This window comes from Oncorhynchus keta, chromosome 10 (genome assembly GCF_023373465.1).
Source record: "Oncorhynchus keta strain PuntledgeMale-10-30-2019 chromosome 10, Oket_V2, whole genome shotgun sequence".
NCBI classification, from domain to species: domain Eukaryota; kingdom Metazoa; phylum Chordata; class Actinopteri; order Salmoniformes; family Salmonidae; genus Oncorhynchus; species Oncorhynchus keta.
This window is the reverse complement of record NC_068430.1, coordinates 60,498,699-60,523,243: the sequence shown is the minus strand read 5'-3', so window position 1 is coordinate 60,523,243 and position 24,545 is coordinate 60,498,699. Positions and strand designations below refer to the sequence as shown.

The following is a 24,545-nucleotide window of genomic DNA, read 5'->3' as shown; positions in this document are numbered from 1 at the left end:
GCCATTGGAACACAGGAGTGATGGTTGCTGATAATTGGCCTCTGTATGCCTATTTAGATATTCCATTTAAAAAAATCTGCCGTTTCGAGCTACAATAGTCATTTACAACATCAGCCATGTCTACACTGTATTTCTGAACAATTTGATGTTATTTTAATGGACAATTTTTTTTCTCATTTCTAAGTCACCCCAAACTTTTGAATGGTAGTGTACATAGCAATAATATTAGAGCCACATTCGGATGTGAGACATTTGTAAATTATTGCTCGCTCTCTCTAACTTACACTTAGATGTTCTGTTTCTGTTAGGTTTTAGCGATGTGTCAGCTTTTCTTTCAAAGACAAGGACGTTTCTAAGTGACCCCAAACTTTTGAACGGTAGTGTACATACATCACTGTTGGGCAAAATAGTATGATTGCATGTTTTTAAATGGAGAATGACATTCTCACCTAAAAGACCCATAAAGAACTGAAACACTAATGTAACCTACAGGCTGAGACACATTGTTTTAACAATGAGGAAACATTTAGTCAACTTCAACTGTTCTCCAAGAATCTGCTGAATTCCCTCTATAATTCATTCAGCTAAAAGACTGGAACATTCCCCATATTTTCTTTTGTGCATCTTTTTATGTATGAGGTAACAGTCAGCTTAAACACATTTGGTGGCAGCGATGGGAAGACCCACGGTTTAAACCTTTTAACATTTTCAACCAAAAGGTTTTCATGTCAGGACAGTGTGCATCTAACTTTCTAACACTGACGTCAATAACATGTTCAGTGTGAAGAAAACGTTTTGAAACTAGGTTGCACCACCTGAACATGTCCAAATATTTTTTTTCTGTTACAAAAAATTTTGCTTGGTTGTGCCATACTGAATATGACCCAGCTATCTGGATGTTTGCTACATTATTCTCATCATAATGACAAAGTGTCATCATGTATGCGTATATCTTGTTTCACCAGTCAGTGTGTCATAACGAGGGCATCAAGTGCAGTGCAACCCTGACAAATGTCATCCCGAATACAGGGACGTACTGGGAACAGGAATCTGCCCGTGGTATGGACCAGCCTATCTGGCATTTGCCGGAACTGCACTATGAGAAAATGCTCTTGTGGACTCATTGAGAAAACTATTGAGAAAATATTGTAGAAATACATTGGGGGGGGGTTACTGTCAAAATAACCCTACTCATGCCACCATCTCACCCAAAAAGCATAAACTGTTCAATAATTCTAATATGTAAGGCTACATACATCTGATCTGATGCTGGAATATGCAGTTAGCAAAGCCACGTCTCCCATTCATTCCTTAGCATTACAAAAACAATGGTTAAAACCAAACTCATGGAAAGGAACAATTTGTGCCTACTGACACTGAAAAATGCACTTTTTCTCTCTTTACACTGGCAGAATATGTCACACCAATGACAGTGTGAATGACACTGAAATGGCTGTGGGAATAATGGTCAACCCCCCGCCAAGGTATTCAGTTCCCACTGGCTTGCAAAATTCTAGGGTTGCAAAATTCCCTGTTTTTCTAGAATGATCACTGAAATTAGAAGGAATCTTCCAACTGAGATTTCTGGAAAAACAGGTCATTTTGGCAAAGTTATTGGAATTTTGCAACCCAAGGCTTAGCACTGCATGTTAATTGACATCCCGACCAGAGGGGGCACCGAAGAGCTCATCTTTACATAATCTGGATAGATCAACAACACCCACCGCTATTGTGGGTCTCATCCATATCATCTGAAGATCAATCGCATTGTACAGCAGGCGACCCACCTCTGAGCCGACTCCCATGAACATGCAAGGAGAGAAGCCTCCCTCCACCGATAGGTCAGCCCGGTCTCTTACCGGTCTTTGCGGTCCAATAGGACGGCCTGACGGGAGTGAATGACAGGGCGACATGGCGGGGCTTCCCCCACTTCGTCTGGAGGCTTCCTCCTCAGTGAGCGTGAGCATGCCCCGGCTGCTGTTGGTCGTGAGGGTGGTCTTGGGTCGCACCACCATCTCCGCCCCTAAAACAAAGGATTGGTTAGGAATATACTACCCTTTTCACACTATCATGCCAACCCGAACCAAACTGTGATGGGTTGAATATTTAATTTTGACATTGTCCTTTTCAGCATGGTTCTGCTTGTGGAAGATGCATAACCAGGTCAGCTCAGTACAAATGGTTTGGTTCGGCTCAGTAGTGGGAAAAGCGTTTTCCGGATTAAGTCAAACGTCAAACAATATTTGAACATGAGAGGAGAGATGAGCATCATTGTCAACACAGCACAACTTGTACAGAATAGAACTGAATAAAACAGAACAGAATAGAATGGAACAGAATTGAACTGACTGAAATTGCACATCATTGAATGTACATAAAACCTCCAGGCCCACCTCCTCCCCGCAGCCTCCTCCTCTCCTCTCCCTCCTCCAGGGGCCTCAGCTCCTCAGGCTCCTCATCGGTGGTGCCCGACGTGGTGGGCTGGAAGTCCCTCAGCTCTGTCTCCTTGTCGATGATCACCCACTCCTTGCTATCAAAGTCTTCTTCCTCTGCCAGCGGCACCGATCTGATAAAGGCATTACTGTGGGCTTCCTGGTCCACGGACGCCACTGAGCCCTCGCCGTGCCTCCCGCGCTGCAGGCCGCAGTCCACAGACAGCATCATGGCCGGCTGGGACGAGTACACGTGGCGCGAGGGCGATCCCAGGATATCCATGCGGGACCTGATACTGTGGCACACAGATGTGTACAAATACATTCACACAGGTACAAGCACGAGGACGTACAAGGGCACATAGACACACAAGCATGCACACACACAAAACCCACACATTAAGTATTGAATTAAGTATTAAAGTGGAGGACTATAGTAGATAGGCTTATAGCAGTTTCACAGACCCCAACCCAAAGGACTTTCCTGGAACACCTAAGAGACTTAATGTAGCTAGGTACAATATTAAATGTATTTTAGTACAATGTACTTCCTGGTTAAGTACATTACTTAAATACTACTATACTAAAAGCTAGTACAGGTTTGGAACTAATACTAGAGCTGGTTTGTTGTGGTCACCTTTGGCCGTATCCGTCAACGCCCCTCCCATCAGCGGCCGACATGCGGTCTGACTCGGGGCTGTTGATGCGGCGGTACCGGAGCGAGCGCACCTGGCCACTGGGGGACTCGGGGGCCCCTCCTGCCCGGCACGGAGACATGGGACAGGCCCCTCTGCTGGGTTCATCCCCCTCCTGTGCCCCCTGCAGACACAGAGGGGAGAGGAGAGGAAGAGACGGGAGGGGAAAGGAGAGACAGGAGGCCACGATGATGTATGCTAAACAGTAATTCATTCTAAAATGTGTCTATTACCACTGCTAGGAGTTTAAAGGGTAGTCCTTCGTCTGTCTGGTGTACACATTTTCTGTCTGGATGTCCATCTCTGACCGTGCATCTCTCTGTCCGTCTATCATCCTCTACCCAGCCAACCATCAATCCATCCCATATTTTTCATGAATCAAAAATGCTAAAAATACTATCAACAAACAGTATAAGCCATGCTAAAACATCTACATGAATGCCATCCTACCATCTACGGGCCATTGTGGTGAGACCAGGCCATACAGTAAAATGTTGTGGTCTCCTTCCCCTCATCCCTCCCCCTTACTCACCTTGCCCAGGCTGATCCTGAGTTTGTTGCGGTTGAAGTCGGTGTCCTCCCATCCCTCCCCCTTACTCACCTTGCCCAGGCTGATCCTGAGTTTGTTGCGGTTGAAGTCGGTGTCCTCCCATCCCTCGCCCTTAGCGGTTGTCTGGCCACCGCCCCCCTGGCGGCTCCCACCGGTGGGCAGGGCCGGAGGGGCGTTCTCTTGGTCGCTGAGGTGTTCGTCCTGGAGCACGTTCTCCGTGTTCTCCCTCTGGAGGTCTACGGGCACCGGGGTGTTGAGGGCTCTGGAGGAGAAGATGGGTGGGAGTGGGGGGGATGGGTTCAGGTTTAATCAGCTGATTAAGAGCAGTGGTGGCCCAATGATGTATATAATGTATATGAATGTATATAATAAACACATGTATATAACACCTATATGTGAATATGTCCACTGGTTGTACAGGTTTTTGTTCCTGCCCTACTCTATTCCAAAATGTTTTTTTATTTCCTGAATTAAGCATGCACTTAATTAATGCACTTTGTACAGGCAACCCTCAAAGTTCAGTAAACATCTATTTACATATCTATTTATTCAGTGAAACATTAATTGTAAACTGGTATATCAAATGCCTTACAGCCTAGTTTAGAATTCAATATCATGCATTTCAAAGGGTTTGGATGAGCAGTGTGGCAGTAGCCTCGAGGTGTGACAGCAATACTGATGGACACAACCTGTCATCTCTCTCTGTTCACATTGAGACTCTATGCCAAATGGCACCCTATTCCCTACTTTGTGCACTACTTTTGACCAGAGGCCTATCGGCCCTGGTCAAAGGGCACTACATAGGGAATAGGGTGCCATTTAGGATAGTGTCTCAGTGTGTGATGACGACCAAAAGACAAATGATGTCTCCAGAGATAAGGATGTCGTGTTCGCAGGGAAGTCATGCAGCTGTGTGTAGTGTGTGTGTGCGTGTGCGTGTGTGTGTGTGTGTGTGTGTGTGTGTGTGTGTGTGTGTGTGTGTGTGTGTGTGTGTGTGTGTGTGTGTGTGTGTGTGTGTGTGTGTGTCTGAATGTGTGTAGTGTGTGTGTGTGTCTGAATGTGTGTGCGTGTGTGTGTATCTAGGCGAGCTGAACAGTAAAGAGCTTCAAACAAAACAGTCATCAGAGAGAGAGAGAGAGAGAACATCAAAAGGATATATTTGGGTGAGTGAGTCAAACAATAGCTCCCATGAAAGATGTATAAAAGACAGATTAAAAATAGAGCACTGTGACTGTATCACGTTGTGGAACATTCAGGATCTAATATTTTGTACCATTGCCTTGTGTATTGATCCTGTAAATGTCAAGTGTCAAATACAGACTCGTGAAAAATACTCTAGGATTAAAGGAAGACGCAGAAATATGACATCATCGTACACAATGGGGAAACTTTCTGCTTACAAAATACCACAGCTACAAAATGTGAATCTGCCAAGATGGCCTCTATTGGCTCTTCCCACATGGGCACGCCTCAAGGTAGGGCATTTCAGCTGGCACATTTACATTGATGTGAACACTGAAATGTTGATGAACGGACACTGTCCCTGTTAACACTAGAATCACTAAAGCAGTAATTTTGACTGCTCATTCATATCATCACAAACAGAACTGGAGTTATAACCAGGTTTAGGAAGGCATCTCATTTTTTGAATGGTTTTCCACTGTTACCCCCTCTTCTCCCGACAGTGGAAGGTGCCGTGCCCAGTTGATAATCACCCAGATAATTGTCTCAAAATTGAACCGAAACAATACCGAAACTAATTTCACACTTATACCAGCAGATTAAATATATGAAGTAAAGTTTGCTGCGGGAGAAAGGGGGAGAATGAGTGAGTTGATGAGCGAAGGGAAGTGAACGGTGCATAATTATGTAATTACCAATTGTGAATGAAGAACTGGGCGGGAAATTCTATTGTAATGGTATATTCTAATTATAATCTGAAAATGGTAAAGTATATGCTCTATATCAGTTCCAAGCAGTTTTATCAGTCCACTCTGACCTACTTGGAGTACACTGTGAGAGTGTGCGTAATATACAATGGCAAGAAGATAAAGACGAATGGATGCACATGCTGCGATAGCACAGCTACTAGATCTGAATGAAAATGACTCAGATAGTGGGAGGAAAAATCTCGGATTATTCTTCAGATTCTGAGCCTCGGCATGAACCTACACCTCCGAGGCCTAAGCGCAAAAAAAGCCAGAAGGATGCTCACTCAGCAGGAGCCCACGCCACCATTAAATAAATATTATTCAAATTTTACCTTATTCATTTTTGCGATATCATATATGAAATTGATTAATTACACTGTCAGAGTGTTGCAGTCAGAGTCACTGCTCATTAGCTTGAAGGGGGTTCTCTTGAGGCCCAGTGGTCCTAGTGTTCAGTAAAATGCAAGCAGAAAGTCGCCCTGCAGTGTATGATCATGTAAATATGGTGGACTCTCCTTTTAATCCTAATGGTAAATATATCAGGGTCCTTACCCCACAATGGCGACGGTGGGCCGTGTGTTGTGTTGTGGTTGGGTTGAGGCGGTTGTTGACTGTGTGGAGTCTGTCCCTCCTTTCTCCCAATCAAACGGCTCATTTTCCAAGATGATGCGCTCCTTCATGCTGTTCTCAAACACGGACATCAGCAGCTGGGAAATAAAATAAATTTGACTTTGGTTGCATCCCAAATGGCACCCTAATCTTTAAAATACACCCTATTCCCTTGACCAGACCAGCAGTCGGCCAATAGAAAACAACTCCAAATGAGACTCTGGTGGTGTCCAAATGGCACCCTATTTCCTTTACACTGTAGTGTACCTCTCTGGTCAAAGTAGTGCAGTAATAAATAAGAAATAAGTTGTGATTTTAGATGCAATTTTGTTAATGGAAATAGCACAGGGAGTACTAGGAAGCAATGATGAAGTCAACATATCAGTTTGTGTGAACATACAAAAAAGACCCCGCAATTAGTGGCCAGTCAAAAAAAAAGAAAGAAAAAAAGAGACGTTTGTGGGAGTATTTCAAAACACTTTCAAAGTACTTTCCTTGTTCTCTATACTGTGATGGTACCTGATAATCCGGCTTGGTGTAGTAGTCAAGGCCCAATACATGGTCGAGGAAGATATGAAACTCTGAAGGCATGTGTTTCAGCAGCATCCTATGGTCATATCGCTCTTTTATCTGCCCAACTTGCTCCTGCGCAAAACAGAAAAAAACCCAGATTTGTTTTACTTTATTTTATTTATTTGCTTGTCATTCAGTGGCTGAAACCAAACCAGTCCCCCTCCATTTGCCCATTGTGCCATATGCACAAGTGTCCGAAAGCTGATGGGATGAAAATGATCACAGGTGTAGGGGCAAATTAGATCATCCTATATGCCACTTCGACAGAGCCAACACACGCTGGGATATTTGGAGTTTACACAATTTCATACAATGAATCGAGAGGCGTACCAAATTATATATCTGATTTCGAGGCACTACTCATATTACAAATGAAATACCTAGAAATACCGACTAAATGAAATGTTTCATTGTTACTAACACTGTGTTGAAAGAAAAAGAAGATCCAAAAAGGCTTGCGTTTTGTTCATCTTGCATATTTGATTATTTGACTTTAACGATTCGCTAGAAATACAGTGGGTTTGTCGTGGACGAGTGAAGGGACTCTACCTTGTCCTTGATTTTCCGCCATGGTAGCTGTCCAACTGCAAATTCCACCAACATGTAAAATAAAGACCATAGGTCATCATGGCGTCCCATTTCCTGGGGAGAGAAAAAATGAAAGTAGAGATTACGAATGATATCTTCTTCCACGCTAAATCGTTTTAATTAGTACAGTATACCCTTAATTGTCACGACTCCTACAGGGTGGCGCTCGGCGGTCGTCGTCACCGGCCTACTAGCTGCCACTGATCCTTTTTTCCCCCCTTGTCTGTTTATTAGTTACACCTGTGTTTAATTAGGTTTATTGGTGGGGCTTTTTTTATCCAGCCGGCCCACCTACTGGGTGTGAGGGATTATTCTCTGTGTACATTTTGTACACGACTGTAGGTCACGATTGTTTGTGGATGTGTGTATTTTTTGGACTGTTTTAGTTCCCCGTGTTGGGGCATTTGTTTGGGTTGGCGTCGTTTTCACCTGTGTGGTGAATTAAAAGTATCGCTACCCTGAACTCTCTGTTTCCTGCGCCTGACTTCTTCCTCCACTACACCCCGGGCATTACATTAATAGTGCCAAACCTAAAGTTGCTCCCATAGAGATCCTATTAAATTACTAGAGGGGGTATGTATTGTAATTCCTTATTCTATGGTTGCCTGACACCTTTTTATAGTACAACAACACAATAAACACGTTTATTTCAAAGAGAAAATTTGGCAGAATACATTTTCCAGCATATCATTTCGACAACATAAACATTGTTGTTTACTTTGTTTTTATGTGCGTTGACTGAGGCATATCGAACAGTTCCTCGAAAACCTGCGACAGTTCTCGGCTGAAAGGAAACAAAAGGGAACAGTATTAGTGACGGACCAATATCAAGATGCACATACTTCAACGTCTTGGAAAAATAACATTTCTAACACATCCTCCTTCTAGGTTTCTCCCTACTGCTCACTCTCCAAAATTGGTTTTAAAAGCGAACTATTCCGATCTAATAAACACTAAAACATTTTTTTGTTTTTACTTAAATGGGAAGTAAATAGTAACCATTAACATTTACACTAGCATTCATCTCGCTTCTGTTAGCGCCAAATAACCAGGACACAACAGCTACATAGAGGATACATGCAATACAAGTCATCTTAAGAGCCAAAAGCATGTCATTGAACATACTAAATTTGACCTTGCAAATTCGATCTGACATACAGGTAATATCCATGCTTTTGTTGCCGCCATTTAGTGTCGTAGAGGAGCTAGGGATGCTTACTGTAAACACAGTGAATCTAAATTATATAAATCAAATAAAAACGAAATAATAAAGTAGCCAGAAACATAAGTGAGGGGTCACACCAGGCATCTGTACACTAATCCTACTAAAAGCTCAAGAATTCATGTCTGCGTGTGTTCGGCTCAGTAAGCGACTTGTGTTAAACCATTATGGTATTATACTGTAGTGGAGCTAAATTTCATTTTAATCCAGTCAATATCAATAAGCAATATTCAATTAACTTGCATTTAAATAATTCAATAACTCCTTTATTCTTTCAAACGTTTTCCTAAATGTCGATTCATCTCCTGAACTGACAATCTGAAAACTTCTAAATAGAATTGCGCCTCTCTAGCTTATTTTAGTAACTCAATCTCTTGTGAGTTTGGCTTGGGATGGCAGTATCAGTGGTGCGGCACATGCTGTTCGTTCTCCCATTACCCTCGTAGTTTGCTGGTGCCATGACCTTCGCTCCGGGGGGGGAGCAGACTGAACGCTCACGGTCGAGTCCCACGGTCATTTATCGAACACTGAGTACTGAGCCCTCGGAGGTAGACAGTGGAGCTGTATCCAGAATGGCACTATTTGGGACGCATCCTATGTTTAGATTTGACAGCGAGGGATGCCCCGTTATTGTCAACAATGACACCAACTGTGCTCTCAGCTGGTTATTACAGAGAGAAGGCTGCCTGTCTGCCGATTCACTCTGTCCTAAACAAGCAATTAACTAAATGCTTATTCAGTGACCAGGAGAAGCTGCTTCAGACTGAATTAGAGTGCGCAGTTCGCTGTGTGTAAGAACCTTAAGGGGAATTCTGAGCCTCTACCCTGTGACCTTGAGAAACTTCCACATTGCACTAACTTACGCTTAGATCTTCTGTTGCTTTCAAGTTTCTATTCCTTGTCGACGGCGTATGCATCAGAACCAGGGCCCTACTCTGACACATAGCTAAAACCTAAAAGAAACAGAACATCTAAGTGTAAGTTAGAGAGAGCGAGTAATAATGTACAAATGTCTTACATCCGAAAATCATTGCTATGTAGATAGATCCATTTATAGCTGTTGCGATATAAAATAGTTGCCAGCAGCAATAACGGGGTCCTAGCAATAGAAACAGTAACCATTGACATGAGTGTAACAGAAAGGTCGAAAGTGGATGTCCTTAGTGTGACCCCTCTGCTCTGAGGAGAACAGAAAGCTTGGTGACCACACTCACGTCACTCTGTCACCATGCGCGTGACAGCCATGGCGGAGCAAGGATCTGATGGAGAAACGGGTTGGAGCATGCACTTCAAAATCAAATGTCCAAAAGGAACTGTAAAACACAAAACAAAGGCAAGCACTGAAACAAAATGAATGAATAAATGTAAGGAAATGTCAAATAAATAGGCACACATCACATAGGACAACAGAGACATTCATGAGGTCCAAATTACACACGGTAATGGCAGTAACTTGTCAAACATTTTCTATGGGCTTTTATGTAATAGAGACAGAACTATATATACACTATAAGTAATGTCCTTGCTGACCACCAATGGCCACAATTCTGGCTGAAATATATTTTTTAAATCTATGTACATGTGTATCAACTTCCTGTAACAAACACATTCTGGCTTACAACATCGCACATTCAGAAAGCGTTTCAGTTTGATTTTTGGGAACTGCTGGTGAGTGGGGACCTTACTTTTTTCAAGTTTCAAAACACTGCATCCCATTGTATCACCTACTGTAGGTATGCAAGTGGATTGAGTGTTATCCTGTCCAAGAGGCAATAACGTGCATGAAACAGCCTTAATTATACCTATATAGTGGTGTTATATAGTCCGTAATAACAGATTATTACAAGTTACAACACACAAAACATGATAGACGTAATACATGTAGGGCCGGTTTCCCAGACACAGATTAGACTTGTTAATAGTGAATGTGTTTTCGTCTAGAAATAGACTTCATCTGTTTACACATAAAACTCCCTGAAAAGGGACCTAAATCCTGCCGCATTATATACTCAAGACAGTAAACCAGCTTCAATAGAATAAAAATGTGTTAAAACAATACATTTTGGCAGCTGATATGTAGAGTATTTGTAGTTTGACGGATGCTTCAAGATAAAGCTAACTCTGAAAGCATTTTTATCCAGCAGCACCTGATATATTTATATGTCAATGTGTGAATATGAAAACGCCCCATGAGTTTCCAAACCCATCAACATTTAACACGCCCCTAAACCTGCTACTCAGTTACTGCATAAAGGACAGAGACATGTTATGGGAAATGAATTAGCATGACAAAATCTCTACATTAAATCATTATTTTCCACTTCTCAGCAGCAGTCATGGAAAACAAGATTTCTTAGAAACGCATGACGCGTGCCACGAGAGGAAGAATAGCTCCGCTATTTATTACCCACAATGATTTATTCCGTTATCAGGGAAGAAAAGTGAGGGAAGATCCCTCTTCATTGAGGAGAGAACACTACAGTATGTAGCAGCTGGTAGGTCATTCACTGCACAAGCACTGGATGCTAAAGGCTACATGCTAACAAATATGCTTTGTGGCAAATGGCTGGGGGCTGACGGCTATGTGCTAACAAATATGCTTTGTGACTTCTGGCTGGGGGCTAAGGGCTATGTGCTAACAAATATGCTTTATGGGTAAGGGGCTGACATAGTGGCAAGGTGAAGGTCATTTGGACTAGAGAGGCCCCTGACACTTCCTTCCCTGGAGATCTGGCTGCCTCAGGGTAGGAGAGAGGCATACACTGCTATTTGTCAGAGACTGGGGGAAGAGGCAGATGAAGAGAGAAGGGAGATGGAATGAGAAGGAGGGAGGGAAGCAGGGGTAAAGAACGAGAGACAGACATGGAAGCAGGGGGTGTTAAATAAAGCAAGATGGAGAGACAAACAGGGACGGTGAGAGGTAGACAGAAAGAGGGAGAGGCAAACGGGAGAGAGAGAGAGGGAGAGAGAGAGACTTGCATTCATCACAAATCAATGAGCTGAAGCTGACTCAGCTGTACTGGCTAGAAGAAGAAAAAATCAGAGAGCAAGAGAAGGGGAAAAGGAGAAGGGGAGCGGGGGATGGGGGTAAAGGGGGGAGCGATGCCTCGGGGCATCGCCCACTGACGCATGCATGCAAATAAAATATTCATCTCACGCTGCTGCACTCACAGAGCTCCAAACACAGAGAGAGGGGAGGGGGGGATGCATGAGGACACAGAGTGGTAGAGACAGAGATATGAGGGAGGGGGAGAGGAGAGGGAGGGAGGGAAGTGGCAGAGAGAAATAGAGGAGAGCAGATAGTGACTGAGTCAAAGAGATGAGAGTGGGAAATCAATGTAGAAATGTAGAAGGAAATGTAGAAGGGGCAAGAGTGGGAAGGAGGGGAGAGGAGAAGAGGAAAGAAGGGAGGGGAGGAAAAAGAAGAGACATAAAGGGGAAGAAGAGTCCAGTGGAGAGGATGATGAATGCATAAGCAATTGACTAGAGGGAGAAAAAAGGAGAGGAGGTGAAAGTGCTAGAAGAGATTAAGAGAGATAAAAGGAGACAGGGAGAAGTTGGGAGAGGAGGAAATTACAGGATGGAAGTGAAGAAGAAGAGAAGAAGAGGGAAGATCAAAGGAGGGAAGAAGAGGAGAGATTGAAAATGCCGTCAATAAGAGGGGATGGGAGAGGATGTATGGGACGGAGGAGCAAAGGGGGAGGAGGGGAGAGTTACTGTAAGAGTGGACGACTTATACTTGGAGTGAGCTAAAATAAGACAAGACACCACAGACTGAGAGAAAGCACTTTGGATACCTCTCTCTGGGATGAAGGTGTATTTGTGTGTGCATTTGCTTATGAGAATGTGTGTGTGTGTGTGTGTGTGTGTGTCGGTCGGAGAAAGGGGAGGAAAGCAGTCACTGGTTAATGCATTTTAATAATATATGCCATTTATCAGACGCTTTTATCCAAAGCGACTTACAGTCATGTGTGCATACATTCTACGTATGGGTGGTCCCGGGGATCGAACCCACTACTCTGGCGTTACAAGCGCCATGCTCTACCAACTGAGCTACAGAAGGACCATTACCGACAGGTTTCCCAAACCCAGATTAAACCTATTCCTGGATATCAAAGAACTTTCAATGGCGATTCTCCATTGAGCATATATTTTAGTCCGGTAATAGCATTAATCTGGGTCCGGCAAACCGGCCCTAAGCGTTTAACAAAAAAGCCGATACCGCCAGGCATATTGGACAGCTACCCATGTAAACAAGGAGCAGTAAAACAAGGATTCAGATATTGTACAATGAATGAGCTCACTTGTGCATGAATTGTACTGCAATGCACCAAACCCAGGGTCTGAACGTAAACAAAACAGTACCAACGATGATAATATAGTCCAGTGATCCTCAAAATTCTGCATTGTGACCCACATTATGGCACAGACCCAACGGAAAACTTTTCAAATGTTTTGTAACACAAACTGAAAATGTGTGTTTGTTATTGGACAAATCCAGGTAATCCTTCCCTGTTTCAGTCTGTTTTCTTCTGTTTGCTGTCTGATGAGTACGACCCAGAGCTAGGAGCTAAGAGGATCTTAAAGTTCAGACACACCGGAAGGATAGTCAAACTGTTGCCTGCCGACAGCATCGGCAGTCAATCTCTTTTGTGTTCACATAATTGAGCTAGATAGCTAAGGACACTGCACTAACTCATCAGCTAACACTGGCAGCTGTTTTACAGACACTACCTAATCCATTGGGATTTAATTATAATGTTAGCACTAGCTACAGTGGTTACCTCGCTTGGAGGAAGTAATTAGTGTTGCGTGCATTGCATCTGTGCACTTAGCTAACTACAATCCCATAGCCTACATTGCATATGAAGTGTGACTGCCTCGTCCGTGGATGTACAAAGAAGATGCCCCCCAAAATTAGGATTGGCTCAACGTCAAGTTGTTGGCCACTTACGAGCGTTGCGATTTGTAGGTTCGACAGCACGCAGCAGGTACCGCTTTTGTTCTAGCAAGAGAAGGAACGGCCTCCAACTGTGTTAAGTACCTATCAGCAGTCTATCGGCAGTGAGATTCTCAGTATTACATGCTTTAGGGTGGGTCATGTGACGTCATTGATCAGGACCCACCATTTAGGGAACACCGGGCGTGTTCCAGGTCTTGCTCATTTCTGTCGTGCTGAACATGGATATATCGTATTACCATTTCATAATGAGTCTCAGAGTAGGATGCTAAATTAGAATCACATTTGCCTTTTAGATCTAAATACATGGACAGGGGGACATGATCCTAGATCTGCACTCCTACTCTGAGATGGTTTATAAATGATAGGCCCAGATGTTGGAATCTCAGACCTGCTAATCTGTGCAGCCTCACCATTGCAATAAAGATGACCTGGAACTTACCCACGAGCTGGACATTATTCTAATAACAATCACAATAACTTTGAACTGGGTGGCAGGTAGCCTAGCGGTTAGAGCGTTGGGCCAGTAAGGGTTGCTGGTTCGAATCCCCAAGCCGGCAAGGCTCTGTCGATGTGCCCTTGAGCAAGGCACTTAATGGATAAGAGCGTCTGCTAAATGACTCAAATGTAAAACTAACATTTTCGTAGGACAAACCAAAGCAAAGGAACAAAAGAAGAGACTTACAGGGCGGACTTCTCCAGTGGTATTGGTGTACTGCCGCGCGAGGCCGAAGTCTAACATGTAACACTTCCTCAAGGTCGAAGGCAGCCTTCCCATGGCGAAGTTTGACTGCAGAGAAAATACATGATTATTCAGCGTATTACAGATATGGACGTGTGGCTCAGTCAGTAAGAGTGTGGGGCTACTGTAGCAACACCAAGGAACCATCACTGTGCCATTAGAGCTAGCCAGGAGGGGTGCTTGTTCTAAAGGGGGGGGGGGCATTGTTTGATGAAACATCGGCTATAGGACCATCTAAGAAGCCACAGATTGCCGTTGTGCCCTTGAGCAAAGCACTTAACCACTAACCTGCTCCAGGGGTGCTGTTCTGCTGCTCACCCAATGCTGTGTGTGTGTATATGTGGTGTCTGTGATTGCGATTGAAATGAACCGATGGCAAAGAGACATTTCCGTTTTGATGGACAATACAGATGCAGTCTTTTTTCCATGCGTCACAGCACAGCATTCCAACTCTAAAATACAATGGTTAAATGGCCAATTAGAATGCAAAAATGACACATATTTGCATTTAAGCATTGTATTTTAGAATTAGCACTGATAACCCTTCATAAAGCTGTGGCATGCTGTGCCCTGACACGTGCAACAAAAACAAGTCTGCATCTGTATGATACGTACCGGTTTGATATCTCGATGCAGGAAGCCAACAGAGTGGATGGCCTCTATAGACTCCAGGATCTGTTTCCCCAGGCGGAGCGTGGTACTCATGGTGAAAGTCCCCCGAGGCTGGCTCCTCCTCAGGTCCGCCAAATTGCGTCCCTGCTCCACCCCCCAAAACAAAACAACGCTCTGGGGTGAAGTTACCTCTAGGTACAGATCTAGGATCAGCTTCCCTCCCCCCAATCCTAACCTTAACCTTTGGTGGGGAAAATACAAATCTGACCCAAAATCAGCATTTAGAGGCAACTTCACCCTACTCCAGAAAACCAACCATATGTAAACAAACAGGTTTTGTGCGAAAGAACACAATTTCTTATCAGTACGGGACACCCAATCACCTAGGTGTAATCATAGAATTCCATACAGAATCATTATTCATTTCTTATCTGATGTCTATGGGCCTAGTAACCGAGGCCTAGTAAAGATTTGTCATATCACTTAACATGCAATACCTATTAACATAGTGTTTGGGTTTCAAGTTTGGGGAAGCTCATTTTCACCATAAACATGCACCTTTATAATAAAGCATTCCATGCATCCTCGCATTTGCAGACTTACGTAAGACAGCCAACTATCCCTAATGTGATGATTTGATTGGATAGTCATAATTTAGGCTAATAATACAACTCAATCGCTGTTTGCAGAAAAAACTGTTCATTGCAGAGCGCAGTGTCGTTGAGTAAGGCCTAGGTTTAAAAAAAAATAATTAAACATTGCAATATGCTTGGCTGGGTCTCTCTGCTTTTCACTGACAGTCACAACGCAACGATCATCTATTTGACCGCGCGAGCTGCCCAAATTGCGGGCCCTTCCTTCTGTAGGCTATGCAATTGAAAACAATCCACAGCTTTTTTTTAAGAAGCAAAATGGTCCTCTGTGGCCAAATCATGCTTTCTGGTGTAGTAGCCAATATTGAATGATTTAATTTATTTCAGTATAGAGGGGAGTAAGCTAATTAGGCTGTATAATTTTGGCAATTTAATTACATTTACTTTATGGAAAGCTTCCCCCAAGCCTTATGGACACACCACCTCTCGCTTTTAATGCGGCATAAACACAACCGGTCATGATGTTTTCATCTGATTGTCAAACAATCACTTTAACAAAGGCGTTCCTGTAGGCTACGTAAACACAACCGGCCATGATGTTTTCATCTGATTGTCAAACAATCACTTAACAAAGGCGTTCCTGTAGGCTACGTAAACACAACCGGTCATGATGTTTTCATCTGATTGTCAAACAATCACTTTAACAAAGGCGTTCCTGTAGGCTACGTAAACACAACCGGTCATGATGTTTTCATCTGATTGTCAAACAATCACTTAACAAAGGCGTTCCTGTAGGCTACGTAAACACAACCGGCCATGATGTTTTCATCTGATTGTCAAACAATCACTTAACAAAGGCGTTCCTGTAGGCTACGTAAACACAACCGGTCATGATGTTTTCATCTGATTGTCAAACAATCACTTAACAAAGGCGTTCCTGTAGGCTACGTAAACACAACCGGTCATGATGTTTTCATCTGATTGTCAAACAATCACTTAACAAAGGCGTTCCTGTAGGCTACGTAAACACAACCGGCCATGATGTTTTCATCTGATTGTCAAACAATCACTTCAGGATCCAAACCCCAACACTGCACTGTGCACTCGCAATTTGATGAATGCAAAGAGACATCAGTTACAAAACACCTACTGTACATGTATTGTAGTGACATTCTGCGATTGTCAATTAGGCCTACACTTGTAGCCTAAACTAATTTGTCGACTGTTGTCCGCGCGCGCCTCTGTCTCGGCCACTCATCACCTGCCTTGGCAAAACATAAGTCGAACCACAACACAATTTGGAGTGTATACCACCCGGTTTCAAGTCAATTTTCATGCGGCTGACATGTGGTAATGTTAAATAATGGTGTAATAGTTTAGATTTTTGGGGGCATTTTGTGTTAATTGTGATAGGCTCAAGTTTCATTTTGCAGAGACGCAGTACCTGACTGTACCAGCTTACTGTCACACCTGATTAAGGCATGCAATGTTTTAAACCATTTTGCAACGGAAAACAAAAATGAACGTTTCGTATTGGACCAGTTAGTCAGTCCCTGTTTCAGTATGTTTCAATATGTTTCAATATGTTTCAGTATGTTTCAAAATGTTTCAGTATGTTTTCTTCCATTTCATGCCTTATGAGTACGACCATGAGATTCAATTTAACTTAAATAAAATGTGATACTTCCTAAATGAATTCCTTTGAACCTGGGCATTGGCTTGGCTAAGTCATCACAGCATATCAGCATATCAAGTCAATTCTGTACAGCACATAGTTTTTTTTGTATTGGAAGCTGATTGCAGCCTTGTCAATAAGTCATACAGTACCAAACGTTTGGTCATGATGGGTTTTTACACCCAAGTAACATGGCAGAACAGCTTTATAGGCTGTGTCTCAATCGATAATGGATTGGATTAAGATACAGCTATAGACTCCATAAGATACTTTCATATTATAGAAGGCTGATAATGCTATGTTGGATCATGTCACAAATGACATTTGCATTTATTGTCCATCATCAGTATGTGCTTTGTCAGCCTCTAACCAGCCGCTGCTTATGAATCATTTATTCAGTTAATATGGCCTATTTGCAAAGACTTCACATTTCACAATGCCTTATGCAGGCTTTATAAATTGCACTTCTTTAGAAAACGTGTTTTTGTTGAATTGTGGTCAGATTCTCACAGAATGCTTTTTGGGGATGGTGGTCAATCTTTAAAAAAAGCAAATGTCAGCTTCTTACCTGAAGTTGCATGACCACGTAGTTGAATTTGTCATTTCTCCCACAGCCAATAAATTTGCACACATGGTTTTTACCTAAACAAAAAGGCATATTTTAAGAATCGTAGTTCAAAGATGCAAATGCCAAAATATTCCATTTCACTTCAACATGCTGATTGGATTGGTTTTCATTGGTTACACCGGGGAGATGAGAGTGGTGACAGGGCCTAGGTAAGATCCATTTTAAATTCCCATATCAATCAATGCAAATACAGCAGAACAACTCATGTTGACACTCAATGGCTGAAGAAAGGATAAAGTCATCTTTTCTTTCCAGGTTTCAGGACTCTTCTTTTCAGAACTTCTTTCTTTCTCTAGGACATGGCCTTGTGTTAAATATTATATAAAAGATCAAATATTGCCAGACAAATGAAACAGGACAAATGAATACGCTGGGGAGCCCATGTTTCCTGGTCTTCCTTTTCTTCAGTTAATCCCAATTAAGGATGATCAGTTGGGCATTAATCATTGTTATTCATCATGCACCATTAATCTTTTGATGGAGCACCCTGTTAATGTGACTCAGATAATACCGAGCATTTAGGAATCTTAAGACTTAAAAAACAATTCTGAGGGAACTTCATTTGATCTCATTGTTTTGGTTGTTTGATATTCCTTAAAAAGGTATAGTCTATATGACCACATCATACGCCAAAGGGTGTCGTCCTGCTTACAGTCCTGCTTACAACAACAACAGTATTGGCACCTCATGATATGGGAATGCTAGGAAGTGCCAACAGTAGCAGTCTAAGCTGACTTGAATTTGTTTGTTGTTTCGCCCAGCTTTGATGATGTCACATTGCAAAGTCTTCCTTTAATATGTACATAGAAATACCAACATATATACACACACACACACACACACACACACACACACACACACACACACACACACACACACACACACACACACACACACACACACACACACACACACACACACACACACACACACACATATTAACATTAGCTTCTTCAAAGACATAGTACATGTTGCAAACCAATCATGTGTCGCTTTGGGCGACAGTCACAGACTGTGACTGACGTGTGACAGCTTTCGAGGTTACTTTTTCCCCTCATATTGTGACGATGACTCGTAGCCAAAGTGAGTCACTTGTCACCCTGGCACATTGACGTGCATACTCCAGGAGGAGAGTTGCTCTCATTCTATGTGCCACGTGATCACCATCACGTTTAACACGATACTGCTGCCCCACCCAGCATGCAAAAACATGCTGTGAGTCACAACAGTTAATATACATAACAAAATATATAGGGTCCGTTATGGCAGAATTAAAGGCAGAGTCTAAGTCAAAGGATTTGCTCTAATTTGTTCACTGTTTTGGATATACTGTCGGGACCATGCAATCAAGCATATATAAAGTACTGTTAGGATGCATGTTTGGATTTAAGGGCACAATTGTAAGATATCTGATTGTTGGGACCTCTCTACTTCCTACCAATGTACGTATTAACCAAAAACAAGCAGCACTATATTGCTTATTTTTCAGGCACATTTTTAAGGGCCTTTTTATCATGAGTGGAGTATTCTTCACTACAGCTACTACTACATAATGGCCTTGTAGACATTGTACCTACACTGAACTTCAAGGAGATCAAAGGCCCCTTAATCAATAACAACATGAGCAATGATGTGGAGAAGTTTACTAGGTTACCTATTGATTCATTAGGTCTAGGCTATTCTTAGCCACTCTTCCGTGAAGCTACTATGGGTGTGGTAAGCGAGAGACACATCTGTTTCCACAGTTACTTGAACCTCGAGCAAAAGATTCAAGGGCCATAATGCAAGCAGCGAAACCGATATGCTTAAATAGTGTATCGGTGACCCACTAAATAAGGACAGGCGGAAGGGAAGGCTCCATTAAACTAGCTTAATGCAGGGCAGACAGAGACATTGTTCCTCTCCCTAGTCACTTGGACAAAAGCTCTATTCAAAGTCCACAGCCACCTAGTCACAAGAGTCTGGCAGCCCATCATTACATATTTACTAAACAAATGTAATTGGCTCTTTATGGAGTTGCAGACGTCTGTCACTGTAGACTGCATGGCTCTGCAGCTTTTAACTCTGTAGGACGCTTAAGGGTGGTCATGACAATATGAGAGGAAATTCCTTTTGTGTCACTCTCTGACAGGATGTCTCAAAGGAAACCCAAAGCAGTAACACTTTACCTGGTTCTACTGTCCTGAAACCTATGTTGTGCTGCCATGAGAGATGGTTACGCTTTTTACTAGACTGTCATGGGTATGACATAGCAAATTGTATAACCAATCATAAGTGCAGTCTTAAGCAGTATTGATGTAACACATATTTATCTTAAAGACAAAGACAAATGTTCTTACTTCACTATGTACTGTAGCTGACTGAAACTGTATATATTTGTCTGTCATGACTACAACACAAAGTATGTTGACACATGGTGTCAGAGGTGGGATCTGGGTTCGAGTCAAGAGACATCAACAAAGAATGCCATTTACTGTGAGAATGACAAGTCAATGAATAATGGCTGAACAGCACAGACACCTTCATACTCATTGACTAAGCAGAATGGTGAACACAAAATGGCTGCCGCAGTGGCACTGCCAGGCTCATTGTTATAAAAACTAGCAGAAAAGGTCCAAAATGGCCACCGCAGTGGGCCCTTACCCTGCAGTTTCTTCAGGACTGCCACCTCCATCTTCAGGACCTGTTTGGGCTGTTGGGCCGACTCCACCTTCAACGCCACGTTCTCCCGCGTCAATAGGTCCAGAGCTTCGTAGATCTCCCCAAAACCTCCTCCTCCTATTTTCTTCAGCTAGAAAGGTGTCGAGGATAAAAGGTGTATTAAATAACATTCTTCTTGCGCTTTTCAAATGCTGGCTTTAAATCAATGAAATAACTGTACTGTGCTAATGAAATTGAATTTCAATCTGACAAACCCTTTTGCATGAGGAACACCAGTTTTGATGGAAGAGTATGTTAGCCTGATCCTAGAACTGTTTGTGCTGTCTCCTATGGTCATTGTCAGGCATGACAACGACCAAAATGTGTTGGCAAGACAGCACAAACTGATCTGGAACTAGGCGATAGAGAGGTGTGTCTTACTGGTCAAACAGTAATCCAGTAAATTCATTTTTGCTGAGTGATTAGATAGTTGCCCTCCTTTGTCCCATCCCTCCTTCTCCAGCCCCACTTCCTCAACTCCTCTATTGCCTTTTTCTTTCTTTCACCAAGTACTTAAGTGATTTGAACAACCCTATTATAATTTATGGCTTGATCATGACAGCCAAGTGCCGAAGACAAATATTTACCAGCCATCTGCAAACACCCTCTACTTTCTTCTTCAGCTCTTCGGCAGAGGGATCTGTCAATCCGTGATTGGTTCTGACAGGGTCGTCCAAGTGATCCCCATCAGAAGCACAGTAACTTTGGTTGTTGCGCTATCACTTCCTTAATTCAGTGGGCCAAATGTGTGGAACTGCGTATAGCATACCATAATTAAAGGGCCAGAAGTAACCCCCAAAAAGTTTGTCAGATACCATTAAAGGGACATTTCACCACAACATAAGTGTGTCCAATGATTTAACACCATAAAATCAGTATTGAGTCAATTTTACATTCTGTTCTGTAGCTCCAGAAGAAGAGTTTAAATCATTGGTCAATCTTGTGGTCCCAAATGAATAGGAACGACAGGGAATAGATACGGCTGTGTATTAGTTAGTTACAATCTTTCCCATTCAGGCTGGATGGAGGCCTGCAGAATTCTTTAATTTGCTTGCTTTAAAGGTATGAAAAAACCTGACAAACTGATTTTGGATTTATCTGCTCAACTTCAAGGTATGAAAACACAGATGTTCGAGTGGACTATCCCTTTAATTCTGGTGAGACATGTAGAACCTTAGTAATGGGGAGTCAAATCTGTGTGTGTGAAGGTAACCTTGTACTTAGCCCCTTAGGGAAACACTGATATAGAGAGACTATACACAAAGAAAAGAACACGACTAGATCTACTATGTAGCGTACTTACCACTTTCCATCGGTCCTTGACCATGCAGTTAGGCGGCAGTATGTCCGCCGTCTCCCCAGCCCCATTCATGTTGGCGTGGTCCTGGAGGGCTGGCACTAGGCACTGCATCTGCCAGCCCGACAGAACGCGAGCAGCTCCCAATTTAAATGAGCCATTTATCTGGAAAAGGATATTCAATAGGACATAAGTCAGTCTTATTCCCTTTCTTTTAACACAATACCCAAGAGCAGGCATCACACAGCGCACTCAAAGCAAAAGGCATAAGTCAGGGTTGTCTTACAAAGCCATTCGTTTTGTTAGCTCGGGCCAAAGTGGAGGAGAAAACAAAATGGTATTTGCAGTTGTCCGTGCAAATACCATGGTCATACAGAAAGCTTGCTGGTATTGACGGTTGTAGTTGGACATCTAGATTGCCTTGAAAGAACAAGGGGGACAGACAGTGCATACTCTGCATTTCTAGCCTCAAGTGAAAAATGTAAATGAAGGCCTTAGGTATACTGCATGTTGGAGGTACATCAACTACAGCAACTACATCTGTCCATGGATACGAAATGTCCTTCATATCTGAATAACATCAGGCCCAATAAGGAGATGCACTTTCTTTAGGGTGTAGCCAAATCAAATTTCAAATGACTTTTGGCACTTGAAGCACAGTACGTCACGCTCTGCTTGAGCACTGGGTTAAGAGTTTTGTACAAAAGCTTGATTATCTAACAATGTATGCCAATAGTGTACCTACAATATATGTAATTCGTATGTGAGAAATGGTTTTAGTGACCTACTATATAAAGTGGGATCACAACCCTTCTCAGTCATGAACACTGCTGTACAACAACAAATTGACAATATATCTATGAAATGAATAGTAATAGAAATATTATTTGGCCTCAAATTTTCTGGTTGTAAAGTCCATTTTTGGGGTTAAGAAGACGTCATATACCTAGTTTACAACCAACTGGTCTCTGTTACAATCACGTAAAGACGTCCTCTTCATGACGAGATCAAGGCGTCACCAGATATCAACCAGATTTGGTTGCTAAAAAGACTTCAGCCAAACGTCATTATACAGCCTGACCATGACGTCATTGCAACCAATTTTGCCTGATGAGGTAGACACTTTGTAAATTTGACTTTATAAAACAAAATCTGTTTTTACATTGTAATATCTGGTCAGTCGCTGTTAGCCCGCTAAACTATTACAGACAGTATACGTATTATTGGGTTCGAACCGATATCTATCAAATTGTATTTTCTAGATGCTTATGATTATTCTGGGTAAACAACATCTGGATAAGAGTAATGAATGTAAGTAGGTTAGTACCAAAACCATGCTATTCTGCATGCAGGGCCATGGACCATTTAGTTATGCATGCACAGCTCAGCTCCATTTGGGGGGAGGTGTACTTAGTCATGCCTAGGTTGAGGCCAGTTGAGAGACTGTGTGCATTATCTAGCAGATTAGTCAGCTGTGGAAAAGAGTGTCAAAATGCACTGGAACACATACAATAGGTTTAGACAGAGCGTGTGAGCCTACGAGGGTGGTATTGCCAGTGCTTATGGCTTTAAAGCAAGGTTTGTCAATGCACCTGGGTCGGTTCCCAACATTTGCATTGCTACGGCGGGAAGTGTGTGAATGGATGCTGTGTCATTGGATGTCAACTTGCCGATAACTGGTGGTTATTTCAAGCACTCTCATAGCACAGCAAGATTACAGGCCAGTAACACGGCAAATGTAGCAAGACCTGGGTCATGTTCAGTAGGCAAATGTTGTGGAACCTTGCAGATAGAAATGTCATGAATAGCGCTTACGCGACTCCTTAATCTTCATGCCAGAGGTGCATGTTCGTTCTACGTAACATTTTATATCTGAATGTCCCATAAACATTGCACCATGCTAAAAGCGGCCCTGGCGCCCTCATCAGACTTGCTCTAAAACCCACAAGAGCAGGCAATATTGTAAGTAGTTCAAGTGAAGGTAGGACCAGGCAGAAGTACTGAATTCAACCAGCAAGCATTCAGACAGAGTTCTAGAACGGGGAGGAAAGGTGTTCAGGGAGCATTTCCTCACTTAGCGTCCTCTACACACCCTCCAAATTAACTTCACACACTGCAGCCATGGAATTGGAATAAATATTACTTTAACCTTAAATCATTAAAGGGATAGTTCACCCAATTTACAAATCATATTGGTGTCCTTGTCCCGAGACTGCTTAAAGGGTAAGGAAATGAATGTCATTTTTAAATTTGAGTGACTAATAATTGATTAATCAAGATCATTTGCTGATCAGCAGTTATAGTGACTGCTCATCATGATGCCACCCTATAAGATCATATCAAGTAGGCTTCAGGTTGTGTGGTTTAAGATAATATATAATGCTCTGTCTAACTATTATAATATTATGGCCATCTTGCCAGGTGTTATGACAGATTCTGCTAATGTAGGGAAACACTGCAAGCCTGTTCCCCCCCTTTGGGTGTAGTCCAATAATAATCTTGGAAAATGAAAATCATATTAGCATCATCATAGTCTAATTTTCACTGGGCTGTGATAGCAAAACATAAGGGCAGTGCATCAGTGAGAATAGTGAGAGACTTGATAGACTCCTATCAATTCTAACACACAACTAAATGTGTATTTGCTGTCCTACACTATCAATAGTGTGAGGGGATCTACTTTGCGAAAAGCCAAGGGTTTTTGCATTCAAGTTTCCCAGAACTATGAAGCGAAATCA

General features: G+C 42.5%; 1 protein-coding gene across 5 annotated transcripts in view; it reads right to left on the bottom strand.

Annotated features, from left to right (window-relative positions):
- Positions 1-24,545, bottom strand: part of ttbk1a (tau tubulin kinase 1a) — a 47,691-nt gene that overhangs the window by 20,547 nt on the left and 2,599 nt on the right. For 2 of the 5 annotated variants that reach the window (XM_035778872.2, XM_035778874.2), the window contains exons 2-14: positions 21,814-21,972; positions 20,454-20,601; positions 17,751-17,824; positions 14,918-15,061; positions 14,246-14,350; positions 8,097-8,162; positions 7,340-7,432; positions 6,737-6,862; positions 6,161-6,315; positions 3,729-3,939; positions 3,070-3,251; positions 2,394-2,728; positions 1,860-2,023 (exon numbers count right to left, since the gene is read on the bottom strand). In XM_035778872.2, coding sequence (XP_035634765.1) covers positions 1,860-2,023; positions 2,394-2,728; positions 3,070-3,251; positions 3,729-3,939; positions 6,161-6,315; positions 6,737-6,862; positions 7,340-7,432; positions 8,097-8,162; positions 14,246-14,350; positions 14,918-15,061; positions 17,751-17,824; positions 20,454-20,601; positions 21,814-21,921 — 1,911 coding nt within the window. In that variant the 5' untranslated portion in view covers positions 21,922-21,972. Of the gene's footprint in view, positions 1-1,859; positions 2,024-2,393; positions 2,729-3,069; positions 3,252-3,728; positions 3,940-6,160; positions 6,316-6,736; positions 6,863-7,339; positions 7,433-8,096; positions 8,163-9,463; positions 9,554-9,814; positions 9,914-14,245; positions 14,351-14,917; positions 15,062-17,750; positions 17,825-20,453; positions 20,602-21,813; positions 21,973-24,545 lie in introns of those variants that run through there. The other 3 variants (XM_035778875.2, XM_035778876.1, XM_035778877.1) reach the window with 3 other exon arrangements.